This window comes from Sphaerodactylus townsendi, linkage group LG08 (genome assembly GCF_021028975.2).
Source record: "Sphaerodactylus townsendi isolate TG3544 linkage group LG08, MPM_Stown_v2.3, whole genome shotgun sequence".
Lineage (NCBI taxonomy): Eukaryota > Metazoa > Chordata > Lepidosauria > Squamata > Sphaerodactylidae > Sphaerodactylus > Sphaerodactylus townsendi.
The window spans coordinates 78,666,631-78,689,010 of NC_059432.1; the positions used below are offsets into that span (position 1 = coordinate 78,666,631).

General features: G+C 42.0%; 1 protein-coding gene across 2 annotated transcripts in view; it reads right to left on the reverse strand.

Moving 5' to 3' along the window:
• Positions 1–21,001, reverse strand: part of EPHA4 (EPH receptor A4) — a 178,646-nt gene extending 157,645 nt beyond the window's left edge. Inside the window, exons 1-3 of one of the 2 annotated variants that reach the window (XM_048504923.1) lie at positions 20,846–21,001; positions 18,048–18,115; positions 12,765–13,428 (exon numbers count right to left, since the gene is read on the reverse strand). In XM_048504923.1, coding sequence (XP_048360880.1) covers positions 12,765–13,428; positions 18,048–18,115; positions 20,846–20,936 — 823 coding nt within the window. In that variant the 5' untranslated portion in view covers positions 20,937–21,001. The remainder of the gene's footprint in view (positions 1–12,764; positions 13,429–18,047; positions 18,116–20,845) is intronic. The other variant, XM_048504924.1, reaches the window with a different exon arrangement.
• Between the last annotated feature and the right edge of the window lie 1,379 nt (positions 21,002–22,380).

The following is a 22,380-nucleotide window of genomic DNA, read 5'->3' on the forward strand; positions in this document are numbered from 1 at the left end:
TATACAACAGCATGGGATAATTTTAATTGCTTTTTAAGTTGTATCTGAATTGAGTTCGCTATTTGTATTTCACTGAGACGGCTGTTATTTGTATCAAACCATGGGGAGCAGGCAGAAACACCTAATAAACAATGCTTCAAAACTGTGCAGGTTAATATGAGGGGGAGGTCCATTAATTAACATTTTGGTTGTTTGACCTGGCAGGAAGGCTCAATAAAAACAAAAATAAGAAAAATAATATGCTCCATACTTTGACAGTGATATTCAGGAACTATATGTATATATTAAAAAGGATGATTAAGCTCATTGAACAGTTTGATTAATTAATTTTTTCTCAAACACCTGTTTTTCTTGGGGTAACAATGAAAGTAGGTGTAATTAAAACAGCTGTAATTCATTACCAGCTTCAGTGCAGATGAACACTAGGACCCTTCTTCGATGTCTTGATATTGGGCATAGAAAACCAATTGTTCAAGTCACTCAAATGCTGGTGAGAACATGAAGCGCACACCAAACAAAACCCTGCACCCAATTGCATTATTGTGTGACAACCGCATGATTAAAATATCTGGAAAAGAAGCTGCGTCCTTTCCTCACGCCTTTGTTACCAGCCTGCGCTGTCCTTGAGTTGTGGGTGAATACAATGGAAGTAATGGAGACAAAGACAAGATTTAATTAACTGACTCAAGAAGTATTTTTGAAAAATGTTAGATAGCCGCTAAGTTGACAAGAGAAAGAAAATGACTGAGAATAGTAATTGGTTTGCACTTGTTGTTCAGGTCACTCATACAAAGATGTGAAGAGGTATAAATTCAGGACTCGGTCTGGATCTAAACTGAAGTTTCCGAGCCATTCTTCACAGAAACAGAGCCCAAGAGTTTTGATACAGATCTCAAATTTATCCAAGCTTTGGAAGGACCAAAACCTGCTAATGCTCTCTGCTTAAAGCTTAGAGGAACTCATCAAAGAAATACAGAAAGGCTTTCAAAATCATGCAATCCAGAAGGAAGAAAAACAGAGCCAAGTAAGAAAATCTTAATCAAAAAGTAAGCACAACTTTGCCTGAAAGAGACTGAAGAACAAATCTCTTCAGCATGGGCGGCATGTTAATTAAGCACCAGTCCTGTCCATATTTACCTGCCATCAATATTGTGGGAGGAAATCAGTATTCTATTTAACCTCTGACCAACTGGAACTGAAGCAGACAAAGAACCAATCTGGAGCCATGGGATAGCATAGCCAAATGGCAAGCGGCAGGGAGCCAATTGTTAAACTGACATTTGGCTAAGGAGCAGGCAGCTTAGTTGGGGCAAACTGTTATTCTCTCAAACAAGGCATGAAAAGATAACACCATAAAATATGAACAAAATGGAACTTGTTTCCTTGCCACTAAATTGTTAGCTTTATGGGACTTCATGCTGAACAGTATGAAAAAAAATCCAATTTGCTTTGAAGCGCATTAGTCTGTCTAACATCCTAATTATTGTTTACATTGCCATTTGACTTCTATTAAGAATTGAATAATTACCTAGCACTTCATAGTTTTAAAATACAAGCAAACAGGATTATCTGGATAATTAAGACACTGTATTTTAGCTTTGCACTACTGCTGAGTAAACCTTCCATGCCAATAAGAGAAGTTACTGTTATCAACCAACTCGTTTCATATACTTCAAGGATTTAAAGCAGATGGTGATCTATAACTTATTCAGGAAGAGATACTGGAATTGTCTTTGACGGGCCTGGCTTGGTTAAAAGCGATTAAAAATTATAATTAGACTTGAATTTAGGAAGACGTTATTTCACCGATCCTCCCTAAGTCTTTCTTACCCCCTCAAAAAAACCAAGCAAACTCTTCTGCCCTCACTTATTTATGTATTATCAGTACTACTGTGATTCACACAGCAAGTATACAAACTGCCTTACAAACTTTATATTATGTGTTCACCATAATGGTAAAAACTAAGGCTCATTCCGCACATGCAAAATAATGCACTTTCAAACTGCTTTCAGTGCTCTTTGAAGCTGTGCGGAATGGCAAAATCCACTTGCAAACAGTTGTGAAAGTGGTTTGAAAACGCATTATTTTGCGTGTGCAGAAGGGGCCTTAAATTCTGTTTTATCGATTTAACAAAAATAGAGACTAGGAGCATGTCACTTGCCCAATATCACATGCTTGCTGGACTGAACCACCTTCCCATGTTGCCTAACATTCTCTTATACTACGGCTACCGATCCAGTTCCACCTAATCAAGTTTATAAAACTTATTACTAAACAAGGCAATAAGGGGACTTATTGACTAGAAATTCTACTCTCATACCAGTATAGTTGTTGGAGAAAATTATATTACACTGACAGAATCAATGGGGGGACAAGACTCTTGAATTTTTGTTCAGTTGCCTTCACAATCTCCTTCCAGTATAATAGTATGATGGTGAAAGGTGCATAAGTTGATGTTGTTATTTTTCCTTTACTGATAAATAATATACTATGGTAAAATTACTTTTAGGAAACAATTCTGGTCTTTTCAACGGTGGTGTTACATAGTATGTATGTGACATAGTTCATATACCAGCACTTAAACTAATACCAGTATTGAAGTGATTTGTAGTATGGAATGTAGGAAGGGCCAAAAGCTCACAGGGGACAGATATGTCCGCTTTCAATTCTGAAGTCATCACTGAAAAACCCAGAAAGTTGAAGTCCAAGTTAATATTAATTACCCTACTGTGTAGGAGCTACCTTCTATCTCCCATAATGCCAGTTTGTACGCACTGACATTCAGTGGCGTAGTGTCCACGGGATGGGGGGGTGCGACACCCCGGGTGAAGCAGTGGCAGAGGCGTGGCCAGGCCATCAAGGGGGCGTGGCATGGCGTTCCGGCACTCTCCAGGCAGGGCAGGGGTGGGTGACGCTGCAGAAGGGGCGCAGGGCGCATGTTTCCCCTCACTCCACCCCTGCTGACATTTTCCCATGAATAGATTTCCCAAACAAAAGGCAAGCCCATTTATGTAATTCTATGTAATTTCTATTCCAATTTCTGTAGCTCCGAGCTACGGCACCTTGTGTGAATTAAACAAAGCAGCTTATGAGAATCTGAGCAGCTCTTGGTTGTTTTTGCTACATACTGAATCCTGCCTCTATGAGAAGAGAGAGACAAATCCACAGAAATGCCCACAACTCAAAGTGCCCAAAATCCTAACACCGTGAAAGGTGCAGCAAGGACTGCAGGCTGTTGGAAAGCAGAATCACATTCTGAAGCCTTTGTAACTTTAAAGCTGTGGCATGTTAGAAGGTGTCACCTACTTCCACAACACCTTTGCTAGACCATGGTAGGGTCATCAAGTAGTTATTCATGTGTCCATCCATTCACAGATGAAGTAGAATGAGGAGGGGCTATCTGTTAACAAAAAGCAGAGCAGGCTATTGAAGGGAGCTAAACAGTGTTACTTATCCCACTGTACTTCCTTATGTCCAACTTATTTCCAATATTGGTGCAATTGGGCAGAAAAATTTTGAAAGCAGCAAAACACAGTAAGGTAAACAGCCCTATGCCTGTAAAGGGAGGGATGACATACAGAACTAATAGATACATAAAACAGAGGCCAGGGTTCAACCATGTGTCCTCTGTCTGTGTTGAACAGAAAAAAGCCACACACATTCCAACCTGCTTTAGGCACAAATAGCTAAATACAGCAATACACACACGGCTTCCCTTTCACTGGACATACCTAAACTGGCCTTTGGGGGCAGGGCAAAAAAGTATGAAGCAGGATATCCGGGCCCAGCTCTAAAAAACAGGAATCAAACACAATCAATTTGGCTTCCTAGCCAGCTTATAACCAGCAGTTATCATGTTGTCAGGCATACCTGATGAAGAGAAGGAAGTGCTCCCATTTGGGCTGGGATATAGACCAGGATTTTAAAAATCTTATCCAAACCTCAATGCAAGTCAGATAAGATTCGCCTCTCTCACTAAGCCCCTCTGTGCTGTGGGGTATTCTTCCCCTTGTGCTGCCACTTGGAAAAGATAAAAATACAGCAGGAGAGATTCCTGCTGTTTCTTAACGATTGCTAAACTGCAAAAGAAATTCTGGGAAAGAAATGCATGCTACTAGCCACCCTTCTCTCCAGAGGAATAGGAGCACTTGCTCCTAGCCATCTGGCCAGTGGATTTGTCAGTGCCTCCTGGAGGAAAGAAAAAAAATGAGATCATTTCCAGAACATGTTTTCCAAGTCAGGTCTCAATCTTGGAATAGAGAGAGAGTCTTTCCCTTCAGCACTGAATAACTTTAGCCTGCTGTGACACATCTGGAATTAAGAAAGAGGTTTCTTAATCACTAGAAGCAACTTCTAATCAGGCATAAGGTCTATCTTCTTTTTTTAAGAAAGCAGCCACTGTTTTTAACTACTTTGAAGGCAAGTCAAAGGTCCTCGGATGTGGGATGGGAGAGAAGGGGAATTTTGCAAAGGACCTGAAATCCTGCAGCTTAATATTCAGTGAAGGTGTCATTGAGGTATGGTCCTTTTTATTTCCATTTCCACATTTTCTTTGGGAGAGGCTGCCCAGCTTTTCCTGTAGATTATATTATTAGCCAGGAACTATTAAGTTAAAAAGTAGCTTATAGGTAAAGATCAACCATTTTAAGAAAATCACTTATGACCTCATCTTGGTTTAAACTCACTTTGGTTTAACTCACTTTGGTACTATGCTGAGAAGCAAAAAAAAAAAAAAAGAGTTTCAGGCTCGCCCGCACAGTCTCTCCCCCTCTCCTGATTTGAAAAAAGAACCATAATTTGTTATTTCAAAGGTAATGGCAAACAATGGCTTCGTCTGTCCCACAAAAAAAGACTACAAACCAAAGTTCATAAGATGGGAGTAGGTTGAGTGCAATACATGGTTTGACCAACTGGAAGAAAGAATCTATGGCCACACACAAAGAAATAATTATTTAGCTCATGGTACATGAGAAGAAGAAGGATCTCAAATTAGGCTGGAGCTCTTTCCACGATCATTCTTGTAGGGCCAAACCCTGTTTTTTGTTGCATCTGTATAAAGCCACTGTTTCTCACACAAAGGGAAGACTCCCCTAATAAGATGGGGAAACGGACTGCAAAGCGGGAGCAATAATCTCACAGGTTGCAAGGCTAGGATGAAGTAATCAAACCTCCAAGTTCTAGGGATGCCGTTTCTTGGGCTGTTTCCGCACGGGCGGAATACAGCGTCCCAGGGAGGGGTTCGCACGGCCGCCACTGCTGCATCGCAGCAGCGGTGGCCTCGCAAACCCTGAGCGGTGCGAAGCCGCTTTTTCCAAACCTCACTCCCTGAGCAAAGTTTTTCGGAAACAGCAGCTTCCAAACGCTGACGTGCGAATGGCAGCGGCTGGAAGGTGCCACCCCGCCTCCTTTCCCGAACGCCTTACCGTCCCTCCGACCTTCCAGCGCGTCGCCCAGGCCAGGGGACATGCCCCCCCCTGCCCTGCAACTCCAGAGCTGTCGCACAGGGCAGGGGTCGTGTCCCCTGGCCTTGGCGATGCGCCGGAAGGTCGGAGGGACGGCAAGGCGTTCGGGTGATGCCGCAGCCTCCGCGCAGGCTGTGCCGTCTTCCATGCCCCTACCGGGACCGTTCGTGCAAACGGTCCCGGGGGGGGGGCTCGGCGTCATATACGCCAATGCACCCCCACCCCCCGAGCGTGGCCGTGCGGAAACGGCCTTGGCTGGGAAATTCCTGGAGATTTAGTGGACCCTGAGCAAGACAGAGGTTAAGGATAGGAAAGACCTCAGCAAAATGTAATACCATACCATCTGACCTCCAAAACTGGTATTTTCTCCAGAGAAACTGATCGATGCCACTTGGAGATAAGTTGCAATTCCAGGAAATCTCCAAGCCCCATCTGGAAACATACAATCCTCCTCCAAACTGCTGACCAATGTCTCACAGGATTGCTCAAAGAAGCATGATGGAATTGGGAGAAGGGTGTTAGGAGTGTGTGATGGGCACAGAAGTGGTGGGGTAGATTGTAGAAATATGGGAAAATATGGGAAAAAACACAGAAGGCAAGCAGATTTTTTTAAATTGAAAAAATATCTAAATATTTTGCAAGGAAAGCAAGATGGTGCCTGGCCTGAAAACTGTCTGGATATACTCAGTTAGGGTCAAGGCCTCCTCTGCTTTGGCCCCAGCCTGGTGGCTTGCTCTGCCAAATGAGATCCAGGCCCTGCAAGATTTGAGCCAATTTTGCTGGGCCTGTAAGATGGAGCTGTTCTGCCAGGTTTTATGGTGAAGGATAGCAATGGTATCCATTTAATTGGACTCTCCTCCCCATCCCATCCTTTTCTTCTTCCTCCCTATGATCCCTACCCTCTATATATGTATGAATGTGATTTTTAAGGGATATAGCTCAATTTTAATAGTATCTCTTAGTAGAATTAATGGTGTCAAGGATATATTGTAGAATTTTATTGACTTTTGGCTGTTTTAATTAATGCTGTACGCTGGTCTGAGTCCAACTGGGGAAGAGTGGTCTATGAAACGAATAACTAACTAAATAAATAATGGCATCATAGATTGAAAAACAGAGATTTCTGATTCCAGACAGAAAACTACCATTCTTGAGAGGCCACATGAAAGTACAGGTCAAATGAGAGATATCTCTTGATATTATTTAATCCTAATAACCTTCCCAATTATACTGGGAAGCAAAAAAAATCCCCCCAAAAAGATTTCACTTCCTTCAATGCTCACAGGACTGAACCAAAGCGTCTGCACGTTTCTTTGTTGTTTTAAACCTCTGCTTAATTATGCCACATGGCCTGACACTCTGCAGTTTACTGCTCTGTGAAATTAACTTTGAGTTAAACGCTAATTGCACATCAAAAAGCTTTGTGTGCATATTCACAGGGGGCAAAAAATCTGCCCTTTTCTGTTTGTTTAGAGAAAATAGAGCTCGGATGGATTTTGCTCCTAATTTCAGTCTGCTGATTTATAAAAACACAAAATGAAAACAGTCCACGAAAAAAAAAACACGCTTAAGTGTATACATGCTGAACATGTTTCGTATACAACAGTAGACCTGTCAACCAATCTGTCCCAAGGAAGCCTACACTGTGGAGCATGGAGCCAAATTCCATATCAGGTGAAAGGCAGTTTTTAAACCAAAGCTTCAAAAAAAGGGAGAGGGAGAGTTGAGACAAATGTCTTATAGCGAAAATGTATATCTGTACTAACATTACACAGATCCATATCTTTTCTGAGGCATTTAATGTTTTTAATAAACAGTGATTTCATTATAGTTGATTTAGCGATGCCGCATACAATTTATTTCAGTCTCAAAGTGACAAGAACAGACGTTTCATTTAAGGAAGGCTCAACATAATCCACATACCTTTATGCTAATTTTAAATAATAAATCCTGAAACGTGGTCCTTTTCTGCCTTTGCCAAGGGCCTAAGATTTCACGTGGAATCTAATCGGTCCCTTACATTTTCAAGACTTTGAAACATGGATGTTGGTTCATACTTAAATGAATACTTCACTTAACCTTTATGCCTGGCCTACATAGGCAGTGTTTTCCCAGAAGCCAATTTGAAAAGAGTGTGAGGGCCCCAAGCAGGGGTTCCTGTGTGTGGGGGAAAGAGGGGGGTAACAATCAAGCTCTACTCATACAGAGGAGAAACTGGACACAAAACAAGCCCTGTTCAAATATAGCACTCCTTATCTCTTAAACAAAGACCTTAAATCAAAACTGAATTAATTTGCATGAAATCCAAGACATTGGGACTAGCATAAACAGAAGGAGCTTCTCCTTAGGACTTTGCAAAGGAAGCTCTTATCTCTTTTGTGAAAGTGGGAAATGGGTGGGTTACTTTGCATGAGGGTGTATACAAAATATGCAAATAAGGAATCTGCTGCATGCAAAAGGCAAACTGACCAGACAGCTGACAATCCTCATTCACAGGGGAAACTTCTCCAGCCTCCAATGAGAGTAATGAGAATGGAACCCGACATGTTTGCTTCCCAGGGAGGGTGAAACAGATCCTGAATATTCATAAAGTGACCATTTAGTCATGGGAGTGTTAATTATTTCCAGCTCATGAAACTATGTGACCTCACCTGCTCCCCAAAAGAATTTCAAAAGAAGAAGGCATAATCGAAAGAAATGAGAGTCGATTTTTATCTCCCAAGTTGAAAATGGAGCAAGGAAGAAAAGAAAGAGATATTCAACACAGATGAGGGACAGAAGACATTTTCCTTTCTCAAGACTTCTCACAGCGGCAGCAAAGATCAGGGGCCAAGCTATTAGGCAGATATATAATCTTGTGATGACTAAAATCTCTTTCTCGATCCTTTCCCATAAGTCAGAATGTCTGTCTTTTAACTTTTACATTATAATTGGGAAAGCTTCACATCTTGTTCAGAAACCTAATGATTATTTGAAAGGAAGAAAAATGGCAGTATTTTTAAGTTAAAAATCCGAATGCAGTTCTGTGTGGCTGTAAAAAAAATGCAGCATGTTAACAAAGCAAACCTAAGTTTAAAGCTCACTGACTTCAAATTTTTGTGCAATTCTGTTTAAAACTATGAAACTGTTTTACTTTTATAAAGATTTAACATTAAAATTTGTCCACATAATTTCTTAGAAAACTGCATCTTTCACATCTGCATCATATACTTGCACGTTTTCACACCGGTAGCTGAAAGTCTTAAAAGCTTTTTTATTTAATTTTTTTAGCCTGTTGATCTGATCAACAGTAACTAGAGTACAGCTTTCAAATCAAATTAATGATACATTTTCCAGTACTAGAAATACTATAATGTGCTTCATAAAATTACTCATGAGCTACACCCATTGATTTTAACAACAATTACACCTTGTGGGTAGGTCTCCAGGAATCCAAACTTTGATACACACATTTTGTGATTGTGTGTGTACACACAATCAGCAGGGAAAATAAAGACAGGGAATAAAGAACATGAAACTAACTGGGCCACACATACAAAAATATTTTTTATCGTTTAAATTATTAATGCTTATGGATTTTGTCATCAAATCCATAAATTAAAAGGGGATCCCCTCCCACACACAATCCTTAAAATTGGATTTTCAGCTAACTGGCTTGGTTCAGGAAGCAAAAGTCAGAAAATACACAAATGCAAAAGTATCAAAGTCTCAACATGGTAATAAAAATCTTTACCAAAATATCAGAATTTTATGGTGCACGGATATTAAAATGGCACATTCAAAAATTTAATCCTGGTAGTTTCATAGCATCACAAGAATCATATGGCTAAAATTCTATTACTTGCTTGATTTAACATTTCCTTTGCCCGATCCATACATTACATCTTGTTGCTTTGATAAGAAAATTGCTTGATAGAAATCAAAACTGTATTTGTGCTAACGTGAAACCAAAAAATTTCAATCACAACAAAACATTTAAACCAAGCAGAATCAGCCAATGACTACATTTAGCCTTAAAGCAGTAATTGTCTCGACCTTGAAATATGTGTCTAAGTTAAGACAATTTTACGTTTCATTAAAAATATTCCCCATACATTTTCTTCCTTAGCAAACACTAGCTATTAGCAAATTGTTTGTAAGACCAAGGATATGTTTCCTTTCTTTCTGTTTGAAACTAGAAATGTAAGAGAGTGGCTTTAAAATGTTTGACACCCATTTAAAGCACGGAGTGTACAAAGGAAAATTCCTGGGTTTTAGAACACTGACTGTAAACCTTTTTTTTTTTTAATCAGCTTATTTTCATTTTTTGCCCTTCGGTGACTACCAGTCTCAATAGAATAATCTTCTGAGATGAGACCATTCAGCAAGTTCAAGCTTCTTTTAACCCTAGCCACACATTCTTCTTCTTTAACATTTAGTGGTGGTTTTTCACTAAGAGGCAGAATTTAAACACACACACATGCACAAACCATGTCCAGTTCAGAAAATGTTATTCAAGATCAGGAAACTGAACGAACTTGCAGCTGCTTTGGGGGCACACCAAGCATCACCTGGTAGACTAGACATGTCTCCCACTCCCTTGTTTGGGCTTCAATTAGCATACACAGCTAGAGAGAAAAAAACCCAAGAGGAAATGTAGGTCTGTCCCTGGAGTGCTAAAGAGTCCTGAAGATGAGCAGTGTTAGATCTCTGAACAATAGGGAGACCCTCAGTTTTGCCATACACCCTACTCATTTTTGTCCCACCGAGGCTTTGTCAAGCTTCTAAGATCTTAATCAATCTTAACTCTGACCTCAGCATCACAGGAGGAAGATGGATGAGGAAGTGAATGACCTCTGACCTCCTCTGGCATTTGTCCTGCCACAGTCGGCACATTGAAAAACAATTGGGGTGGAACCTGTTCACAACCCTCCAGTCCTAGGTTGGTGTCCCTTTATAAGCTTTTGTAGACTGGAGATGGCTTTCTTTCTCTTATGCCTCCCAATCCCATGACACAACCTTTTTTCCCTCTTCACAGCACTTTCACAAGTTATTGAGGAAAGCAATTTTTTTGCTGAACAAAACTGATAACCAGATGTAAGATAAGCCTCTGAACCCATATCCCAGATGCCTCTGTTGCCAACTTGAAAGGAACAAACATTTGAATGCCCAGACAATACCATGATTAAAAAGCAATTCCTAGAAAAGTCTGGATTCTGGGAGGGCAGATAAAGGAAAGGTTTGTCATGGAATTGAAAGGAAGACATAAAGTTTTACAAGGAGACCACAAACAACAACTGATGGGATGGCTTACCTACTAAAGATTGTTTACTGGCGGGCAAGAAGCTTTAATGGGCTGGTTTTATAATAGGAGACACAAAAGACAAAGGTTTCTTTCTTCCATTTTATAAATGATCTCATCAGGATTTGTCATTAACTTGAGGTGTGAATAATCAGTTTTCATAAGTTCAGTAAAGCTTAACAGAGAGTTTCCAGGTACTTTCACTCAAGATCCCCATTTCAAGGGGGGAAAAATGTTTCTTGTGTATTTCTGTCCCAAAATATCACCAGAGACTTGTTTCAGTGTTGTTTGCCATGTGATTAGTTAATAATGTGTGGGTCAATGACTAAGAAGTGTTTTAATTCTACATCAATCAAGGTCAGCCAATACAGCCCTAGCACCTCACTGAAACAGAATGCAAAGTTCTTTCTGTGCAATAGGGGCAACTTCCTAGTTTTATTCCCATCTGTTTTTCTGACAGCCTAAGTTGCAAAAGACTACCAAGAACGGTCGCTTTCAATACAGAGAAACATTTTTTTTTAAAAAAAAACCTCCCTCGACGCCACCAGTCTCTTAAAGAACATCGACTCAGCATGTCATCTGCATGTTGGGAAGACTTTTGTTTTTGACACGCAAAAGGTTCCCAAGCTTCTGCCCGCTCCAAGAGACAGAATAATTTACTCTAGACGTGGTGCCCTGTCATGACGCTATTCATTTTTCAATTCTCACTCCAACCCTTCATAATTGTGTAGCCGAGAAGACGCTGCAATCATCCCTCCCCCTCATTCACCCACTGACATTCACACATCTGATGAAAATATGAGAGCAAAGGAAGAGGTTTGTGCTTAAAGCTGCTTCCCTGCCAACTCTTTTAATTTCAGTGCAGAATAATGATCTTCACATTGGCCCAAAATGATCCAACAGAATCTGTTTGGAGGGGGTAAGAGAAAGATGCCGTTTGACACTGGCTGTGAAGGAAAAACAAGCCAGTGCTACATCTTTTTCAACAATGATTCTTTGGAGTTTTTTTTCAAAAAAGCAGTCCAGTGATTGATTTTAATTGAATTTTTCTCAAAGTAATCAGACTGGTCATTGTTGGGTTCTGTTCAGCCTCCCTGCTTCACCAATATATACAAAGAGCTAATAATTTGTCAAAAAAAAACTCATTAGAGATTGATCCTGGACACATGACTAAAGAAGTAATCAAATCTGTAATTGGTAATAGACTACTTATCAACTCATGATAATGCACAGCTAAAAATCACAGGAGTTCACAAGGGAGCTTTAAATCTTTTTTGTTTCTTTTCTTTAAACAAGAAAAGTAAGCTGCCTTTTATACTATTCTTAATCCCTAATTCAGTAGAGGATAGAAATTGGGGCGGGGGGGGGGGGAGAGGGGGAACAAACAGATGACTTTTTGCATTTCTTAGAGTCTCCCAGCGTACCTTTTGTGAAAGAAACAATGGAGATTTTCTGAGAAATGAAAATATTTCACAAAAGCAGCCATGTCACATATTCAAGCCTTATTTAGTGCAAAAATTCTCAAATGAGACTAGAGTTACATTTCTTAAGAGGCTAAAATAATTAAAAAGGAGGCTTCGGCTTCTGTTATTGTAGGGAGGACCAAAACCCACATTTGTTGCTGGTGTAGTTGTTAACCTGGCAAGAATTTTCTAGCTGTAACACACTTTTTAAAAAAAGAGTAAGGAGAAAAGAATCTCATTACTTTAAATACTGGTAGCTCAGATTCATGGCTTATATAGTCATTCAGATGTAAGTAGTTAGGTGCACACCAGTTCTGATCCCACCCTCTAACAGCAAATCTGTCTTGACTTCTGGTTATGGAGGTGCCAATTGTTCTGTCAGCATTACACTCTCCTTAGCCCTACCACCTGGAATGGCTGGACTTTCTCATTAGACCCCTCTGTCCCACTGCATCCCACAGGGATTGTTAATTACTGGCTTTATTCCATCAGCTCTCATCTCTGATTCAATTATATGTACCAAACCCTAATGAACTGTACAATGTGGCAGGGCCTACCTTGGCATTCTCCACTGCGCTCTTCATATCCAGCATTGCACAGGCAATTGCCAATGGGCACCAGCCATTCACCATCTGCCCCACAGTACATTTTTGGCACATCCTTCTCTTCTGAATTGTTGACACATGAGCCACGAACTTCCACGAGAGATGACGTATCAGCCCCAGTAATGGTGTCCGGGAACTGGGCCAGGTTGCGGACCGTCAATGGACATTTCTTATAGAAGACACGGACAGACACCAAGGCAATACAAGCCCCTACATCCTGGAAAGCCAGATAAAATCCCTTCTTGCTCAAGGGCCCCACATCACGTATCTCAGTATTGAGTTTCATGATCCTGTCGCCAATGTCCACCTGTGTGAAACTCTCGTCAGCAGCGATCGTATCAATTTTAAGGAACTGGCTCTCCCGAATAAAGCGCTCCTTATCGTTGCTCGACTCATAGTAGTAAAGGTTAAAAGTCTCTTTGCAAGTCCCCATGACACCTGGCAGGCTGTTGCAGTCTCTTAGTGTGAACTTGATTTCAATATATACCCTCTGAGCCCCTTCACGAGGGATCCAATCAGTTCGTAACCAGTTGCTCTGACTTGGCTCCATCACATTGCAGACTTGATAAGTGCGGATTGGAGTGTTTTTCTCATCCATAATGCTCACCTCTTCCCACTGTGAAGAACCAAAGGGACAAATGTGAAAGGTGACAGTGTGAAAAGTATAATCAAACTTGCACCACAGAGTTTAAGTCCTATCTTCCAATTGGCTTCATTTATGCCACTGATACGAAAGTCATTTAGAAAAGCTACACAGGATACATTAAACAGCTGAACAAACAAAGCTACCATCTAAGAAGGAACAAGCTTTTAGTTCAGATTAGTTTAAATTCTCAGAGAACTGACTTTTTATTCTTTAAAAAATGACATATATGCCCAACAACCCTGTAAAATATTGTAAGTGTAACATGATTTTAACAGGTTTGGACCACCTTCATAGGCACTTAACAACACTTGGGCAGGTATCCCCTGTAGTCAAGATGAAGGAAGGATCCTAAGCAATGTGCTTAATATTTTGTAATCTTAATATCTCATCTGGTGCAGCATATGGCAAAAAAATCAACAATGGAATCCTACGCAGAATGACAGCTTTCTAAATCCACTGAAGTCAATGGACTTATAAGAATGTTAGGACTGAAGCGTAAATCAACACAGAACTTTAAATTCACAATCTTATTATAGAAACTCTTCAATGTAGGCTAGAATTAGGTCCACATCACAGCTGGCTGAAGGGCTAAGACTGAGAGAGTAAAGGTTTGCCTGAGGCTGCTTGTAATTTCATGGCTGATATTTAAAGTGGTGAATTTCCATCACATGCCTCACACTGACAAACACTCCACTACACCAGTTCACTCTTCCTTTGGGCTCTCCAAATGGATTCTTTGTGGCCAGTTACAGTCTGTTCCATTTCTTAAACTATCTTTAGACTGGAGTGATAACAGTATGAATTCTGGCACCAACAGGTATCAAACCCACTGCATCAACTGAATGGAGGCCTAATCCATAAAAGTGGCAAGGGATAACAGAAGACCACTTCAAAGCCTTTCCTCTTTCAAACTCAAAGAAGAAGGGGGGAAATACACCAGACACCACCCTTAAATATCAGTAAAATTTACAGCATGCCTAATGTTTCTTTGGTTTGTATACAAGGTTTTAATTTTAAGCCATTCTAGTTTCCCACACCTCAGGACAAGACAGTCCGTTTATATTCTTGAAGAACACTAATGGCTTTAATGGAATTGCAACTCTGTCTTTAAATCCGGATTGCCTCTCTGAAGTGTACGCTGATTCTCTAGTTGGTTAAAAAACCCCTACTCAAAACATACAACTAGTCCAAAAATGCCTCCTTGATTAAGAGTGAAATGGATTCCCCAGGTATCAAGAATTTTACAGCAGGAGCAAGATGAACATGTTATAAGAGAAACAAACAAGTGGAAATGGTCAATAAGAGCTATGAAAATTTTTAAATAAGATTATGTTAATCACATGATGGAGGGAAAAAAGCCACTGTCGGGACCTCTGCTGCCTCCTCCCTTGAAAAAAGAACCACAGTTATACTGAATTAATGTTCGGGGGGAAAGGGCACCTATTTTCCATTTTTGTAAAATAGCAGCTGAGATTCCAGTCCACACAACAAAGCATGTGAAAATTATGTTTAGAAATCAGAGGATGATTAGAATGTAACTTCCAGAGGCAGTGAACTATTAAACACGCTTGTGAAAATGCGCTCATACATACAAGACCCAACCCATCCTTTAACATATTCTGTTCATCATCATTAAGCACTCTTTGGTTTAAAAATACTTTAGAATTGCTAAATCTGTTTATAGACCTAAAGCAATAAACACCAAGAGTAACCAGAGTCAAGAGGATAATATCTGAATTACGGCATAATTTGTGGATTCAAGATACTTGTGATTTCAAAAGGGGAGAGGGGGAGAGATAAATCAATACACCGTGTGTCAACCTGTGTCACCGATAACAGGGAACCCTGGAAAGCCATCTATCAATGTTAAACACTAACATTGTGCCCGCAACAGACAAGAGCTCTTTAATTTACAACTGCCATGAAACTAGTATTGTGTTACAATTTTGCCCTTTATGATCCATCACTTTCCATTCGCTTTATCATCTGGGGGGAAGGGGGAACAGGGAGAGACTGAAGAGAAGGAAATAAGAATTATCAATGGGATTTCCTTTAGCATGCTCACACAAAAGACACTTGGCTATAAGGTTGGTTCCAAAGCCGACTTAAGCCTCTGAAAAGACCATGGGTCACATTCAGTGGGTCCTTCCTTGCAAAATCCCTCACAGGGTTTTGATTTCCCCCCCAACCCCCCTTTAGGCTTTGTGTAGAATTTTCTTGAATTAGACATTTATTTCATTATTAAACAACTGTACTTAAGGAGTCTCAAACTGTAAATTATTGTACATTATCTAAATGTAAGGATGAAGACAACAATTCCACGCCCTTTTTGCTTTGGGGGACTTTCTAAAACCAACTCTTCCCATGGTTGAACAATCCTCAGTAAAGCATTCCAGACCCAAGATTTCTTTTCAACTGTGAATTTTAAAGGTACATCATTAATTAAATTTACAATGTAACACATTTATTCCTCTAGGACTGCTATGGATTTAGCAATGGTGCTATTCATGGGCAAAGTGGCCTATTTTTATCTCCAGCATCTCATATTAACACATAAAATACTTCACACTTCAAGAATAAGCTGCTCTGGATCTATAAAATAGGGGGCTTGTAGTATACAGTAGGCAGAGAACAATATAAAAAGAGAACAGAACTGATCCTTGAAGGCTACATCTTGTGACATTTGGAAAGAAACAGAAAGGAGTGTTCTCTTTCTGATGCTTTGAAGGCCATCTGCAGCACATGAAGTTAGAATAGAAAAACCTTTCCAAGCATTCTGTCTTGCAGACAGAATGTGCCCTCTTGAATTTTTCACTGCTAGCTTAAAATTAGAGCATACGCCCACACAACTAGGAAACTAGTCATGTCCAAATACTGCAGATTGGGTCCTAAAACTTGAAAAAGATTTCAAAAGATGCAGGTGAAAATAGAAATGACAGAGATACACACATGCATGAGTAAATTATGCCTTTGCTGACCTATGTGAATACTAACATTCAAAAAGGAGAGATCTGCACTTACAGAGGGGAAGGCCCTCAATGCCCCAGTAGGTCTAATCCATTGGATTTTCGAGGGTATAAGAATAACAAAGATGACTGACTTTCTCATAGAGATAAAGCTGTACCTTTCCCCATGGTCAAAAGAGGAGGGCAATTGCCTGCAATCAGCAGTGAATGTGTGCTGCCTGCACCAGCAGAAACCTGCCAATCACTCGCTTTTCCTTGGGGAAGAAAAAAAATGGTTCCAGGGACACTACAGAGTGCATAGGCAGAGCACAACTTGACTTCAGTCAAGTTCAGGCAGAGCAACAATAGGGGTAGGACAATACTCCATTTTCCCATGATAGGACCAATTCAGAGCTTATGCATAATGCATCACTAAATAAACAGCCTCACATTCCTTCCGCTTGCCACTACTTCATTCCCTTCTCTCTCTCTCTCTCTCTCTTTTTTTTTAATTAGGGGAATAAGGGAATGTTGAACTACAGTATATATTTCATTAATGCATTGAAAAAATCTGCTTTTGTGTTTATTACACGTCTGGTAATCTTTCAAGACTTTGCTTTTTAATTATTTGGACTTACTTAGGCATGCATTGTTTGCCTTTGAGCACAGTCAGAAGAGGTTTCTATTTAATTTTAAAGGGATTTGAGAGTATTTGAATGCAGCTAGGAATCATGTGTTCATTGCTTGAATATCCTCTCCTCCTCAAAATAGTTTCTTAATATTCACACTATGTGTGTGGCAAAGAAAATAAGGTTATGTGGGGAGGGATAATTAATAAAACTCCTGATTCTGGGACACACTGAATGCTCTTGGTTACCCAACATCTTCAGCAAGAATTTTGAAACACTCAGCAACCCCTCAGCACCACTGTGCATCTGACCACATGTTTACTGTCTGAAAATCCACTGCTGAATTAAGTGTGAAGGTCTACAAGTAGTTAAGAAAGCTGCAATCTACGAACATCAAAATCTGCAAACAAACATTCCCCATCCAGCAATGGATTAAACCAAGCACTTGAGTCTGCCTCGCTTTGTACAATACTCTCCCCATCTGCACCTCCTTCCTAAAGAAATCAGACATTTTGCCTGGTGTTAAAAGGAAAACTCGCAAATAGAAACCAGAATGTTGCCAAGGTGCGTGGTAATAATTTAATTCTATTCAATCAATGCATCACACCTTTAGAAATGTTTTAGTTATTCTAGTTGCCCTTAGTCCCTTCATTTAAAAAGTGGATCAGTGATTCAAAATGCAACCTCACCATTTCTTGAGCAGAAACAGGTGTGGATTCCCTTTAGTCACCAGGATGCATTTCCTTGTGGTACTTCGTTATAAAATAGGTATTATTATTCTACTAAATTCCTGATTTTTAAACTCCCTTTCCACTCTTTCACTTTATGGTTATTTCATGACAGAGCTATCCACTGGGAGTATAAGGTTTCTCCAACAAAGTGTAATTCGCAGTACAGGCCATAGAAGAAATCCAACTTTCCCGCCACAGTCAACAATAATCGAGCTATTCAGATTTGCCAGAAAGTTACTAATAATCCCCCTTTAGCATCTTGATCGTAGTTATTCAAAACTTACCCCTCCTTCCAAAGGGCTTGCTATCCACCCAAGCTCACCCTGAACTGATCTGGAATCCAATAGGGTAACTGCAAAAAGGCAAAATATATATGTATAAATATTAATTTCCATTTACTGAATCCCAGCCTGAGCAACAGAAACCATTTACCTGACTGTTTCCATATGTGAAGAGGAAGCTCCTATTCAACTAAGATTTCAATCAAAACTTTCCTTTTCACACCCATGCCGATACTATTACCAGCAAAGCCTTTGTTTAACTTCACACCAGAAGGTTTCCTTAAATACTTAGTGGCCCTGATCCAGACAAAGTCAGTTCTGGGGAAAGCTCATTGTAACTCCTGGTAGTTTTGTTACCTGGCACTGTTTGTTACCTTGCAACCTATGCCCTGTACCTGGATCAAGGCTGTTATCAACAGAACATTTAATGCATTTCACATAATTCAGTAAGCTCAGCAACATCTCTGTGGGTAAGTCATAGTGCAGTCAGGATGGCCATGGCAAAGGGCGTCCCCTAAAGCCTCATTCTGAGTTTCAGACTGCAGGGAGACATGAAGTGAAGACTTCTCAGCTCAGTGCTTATTCTCTTAACCACTCTGCCCCAGTTCTTGAAATGTAAACAAGAGCTTCTAAAGGTAAACCCAAAAAGAAATGGTTCCCATTTAGAAAAAAACTAAAACCCAAACCAAGCGTGCAAAACATAAATATGGATAAGGTTCCACTAGTCATTTTATTCTATTTATGTAAAATGCTGAAGACAAGAGCTCGAACTCCTTGTGACTACATATATATGCAACATATATATTGCATATATATATGACTACATATATATGCAAATATATATTATATATATATATATATTTGCCTGTAAGACAAGGGGATGTTTAACATTTGGACCCTCTGATAGGCAACTTTTGCAACACCCTTTCCTTTGATTAGTAGCAGCTGTCCTGGTTTATGCTGTTTGTCACTTCCATTGTTGAAATGCACACCTTTTCAGAATACATCAATGAATATCACAGGTTGGTGCAGCGTAGGCTTTGACACAGAGCGTACTCCAAATTGTATCATAAACAGGAAAGTTAACGCGTTGTTCCCATTTTCTGTGTGTTTAATGGCAGTCATAAGAGAAGTAGGTGCGTTTTTCTTTTTTAATTTTCCCCAGGCTAACATTTCTAACTACACATGAGAGACTGCCTTTATGAGAAGTGGAGGGGGTAGTTCTGTAGGAAACAAAAGAGGGAAACACAAGGTGAACAGCTTGTCTTGTGGCCCACTGCTGTATTTGCCGCACCTCCCGAGACCCCTGTTAAAGATGGAGTGAGAGCTGGGGGTGTGTTAGGACTGAAAGATGGCTCCCCCGGTGCAGATTCAACTGAAAGATGCCGAGACAGATTCAATGAAATCTCAGCCACTCAATCTCTCCCCAAGGAAGAGCCTCAAAAACCACAGGTTCTAAATAAATCATAACTCAGGAGTTTTAAACTGTAACAAGGAAGAGGGATAACCCCCCTTTTGTAAAAGGAATAGTTGTAGTATTCATCTGATTTCTCAGCCAGAAAAAGATAATTAAAAAAATGTTGTGCAACAGCCCCCCCTCCTTCAGAAGATCAAGAACAGAGAACTATTTTTGCTGGAAGAGACAAAGCCATCTCCCACCAGCCTAACACTTCTACACTAGAGAGCACTATTGTTACAACCCTTTGGGCGAATGCAAAACAGTCAAATGAGGCCAGATAAATAAATAAAGGATGTGGATGAGGAAGATATGATGGAAAGCAAAGGAAGGAGGAAGATTTATTTAAAAAAAACACGTATTTTTTTCTCAGCCATAGGCATGAGCAGTAAACACATCTCTGCCAAAGCTTTTGATTTCATAGTTTCAAGTTGAAACGGTATTGCCTACATCAATGCGGTTCAAGTCTCTAAAAAAATTAAAATGAACAGGTTGCACTGAGAGTTGGGGTAGATGACTTGTAGTAGCACTAAAAAGGGCACTTCTCTCTCTTCTAGCGTCCCTTCGGTCTGAAGGGATCAGGGCACGCTGGCCAGCGGGAGATGCGCAAAGTCAGGGAGATATTGGAAGAAAGCGTGTGCGGATCCCCTCATGCAACCCTGGGCTCACAAAGCACCAAGCCCGCAAAGCGTCTTCTTCAGGACGAAAGTGATGAACAGGAAAACAGCCCAGAGAGTCCAGATGCACCAGTCGCGGAATGCAGCAGCAGCAGCAGCAGCAACCCAAGAGGCAGAACGGGGCGTCCAGCGAGGAATCCAGGTCCGGCACTTTTGGTTTAGAGCTGGAATCGTCGCCGGCCGGCTTTAACAAATCCGAGAGGGTCGCTTCCCCGCCGCCCAGGGGAGGCTTCTCCTCGCGGACTGGCCCGACTGGCGGGTGGAGGAAATCCAGGTCAAGTTCCCAGGCGGGTTGCACGCGCGCTCCGGGACGTCAAGTCTGCGGCAAATCCCACTCCTGGAGGCAGGCGCCCAGCCGCGCGCTCCAAACTTCAGCCTGCCCCTCCGAGCCAAGGGGCAGCAGTCAACTCCCTCCATCCCTCCAGTAAAGGCACTCCTGGCTCCACAGCCTCACTTTGCCCCGTTGCCGCAGGTAGGCGAACGCGGAACCGTCCGTCCCTCTGAACTTTGTCCAGCCGGCCCGGCTCAAGTTGCCCGGGAGCGCGTCCGCCGCCGGCTGCTGCATCGCGCGGTCCCAAGAGACTTAACGACCCCCCTTCCCCCCCGGCAGGTCCCAGACAGGGGGGAGAGCCTTGGCTCAGTCCAGGACCCCCTTTTCCTTCACTCACCTTCATTGACCGGGTATACCCGAGAGCCGGTGACCCCTTCGCTAATCCCAAAGAGAAGCGCAAAGACGGTGACACGCACGATCGCGGCCATGGCTTGGAGGTGCCAGCGCTGCTCGCGACTCCTCTATCCCAGTGGAATAAATGCTTCAATGGGAAGTGCAGCAGGCTGTAGACATTGCCAAGGGGGCGGGGCGGGATCGTGACGTTCGCGCGTCCATCAACGCCGAGCCCCGCCCCCTGGGCCGCCACCGTGGCTCCTCCTCCAAACCTTCCTCGCGCCGCCGGCCGCATCCCCGGACGGGTTAGGAGGCTGGCGGCGGACGGGAGCTCTGCCTTGCCCGCGGGGCGTCGGTGGAGCCTTGTTCCCCGCTAGCCGTTTGCTTGGAGGCTTTGCATTTCCTGGGCTGGGTCACCTAATGAGCAACGTTCTGGATCTGATGTCCCAGGAAGGACGCGATTAACCAGGAAAGGGGGAAGCTTAATATGCCCCCCCCCCAAAAAAATAAGTATCCATATTTGGAAGGATAATAAAGGATTGCAATAAGAGCGTGGCACGTCGGGGTGGGTTTATTGATGAACGGAAAGTATCTGCGAGGAGCATCTGCTCCATTACCCAGAGTTGCTTGTGTAGACCGTGAGCCGCTCTCTGTCGAGGAAATGTATCTGAAAACAGGGACGAGGAAGAGGGGGCAAGGATTCATTGCCTGCCTTTTGTTTCGTGCAGCCCACGCAGCCTCTCCCCCACCCCCTTCACACCTCGTTAGCGTAAGAAGGCCAAAAAGAAATGACAAAAAGTTATTTTGCCCCTCCTCACTTAATCCGGTGCCTTCTGAAGGAGTCGCTGATGGCATGCTGTGATCCCTGCAGATGCTCTGAAACTTCTGATAAGCAAGCACGACAATGGGGCAGAGAACAATCCTGGTTGCGTCTCCCCGGGAGTAAATCCCATTGAATTAAATGGGTCTACTCCTGGGAAAGTGCATTTCTAACCATCCTTCCCGTCCCCTTTTGCAAGCCTCCCTGGCTAGAGCTCCGCTATTCTGATGGGTCTCTTAGGAGAGGCATACTTAGACCACTCGCACTTGAAAGCAAGCCGGGCTTCGCGGGAGATTTGACAGCAAAAGGACAATGCATTCATTCCCCGCTGCTCCTTTGCAACGCTCTGGGAGTTCTCGTGGGGGGAAGTCAGCGGGTGCGGAGGCAGGCAGGCAACACGGGAACTTGCTTGCGATTGCAAGTCCGGCTGCTTTCTTTTCCCCCTGCGGACGGAGCTGAGAATTTCTTCCGCCCAGTCGGTCCGGCTTGGGGCTTGGCCCACGGAAAGGGGGAAGCGACCCCACCGCTTTCATTCATATGAACGGGGGATGGGAGCAGGCAAAGAAGGGAGACTGCCCCAACGTGAAGCAACAGCACCACCTCGTGGGCTGACATCTAGAGACGAAAAGTCGAACAAAGACGTCAAAGTGACAAGGCAATTAAACAAAAAAAAGACTTGCACTAAAATGTCTCTGTCCCCGACTCTTTTATCGCCTAAT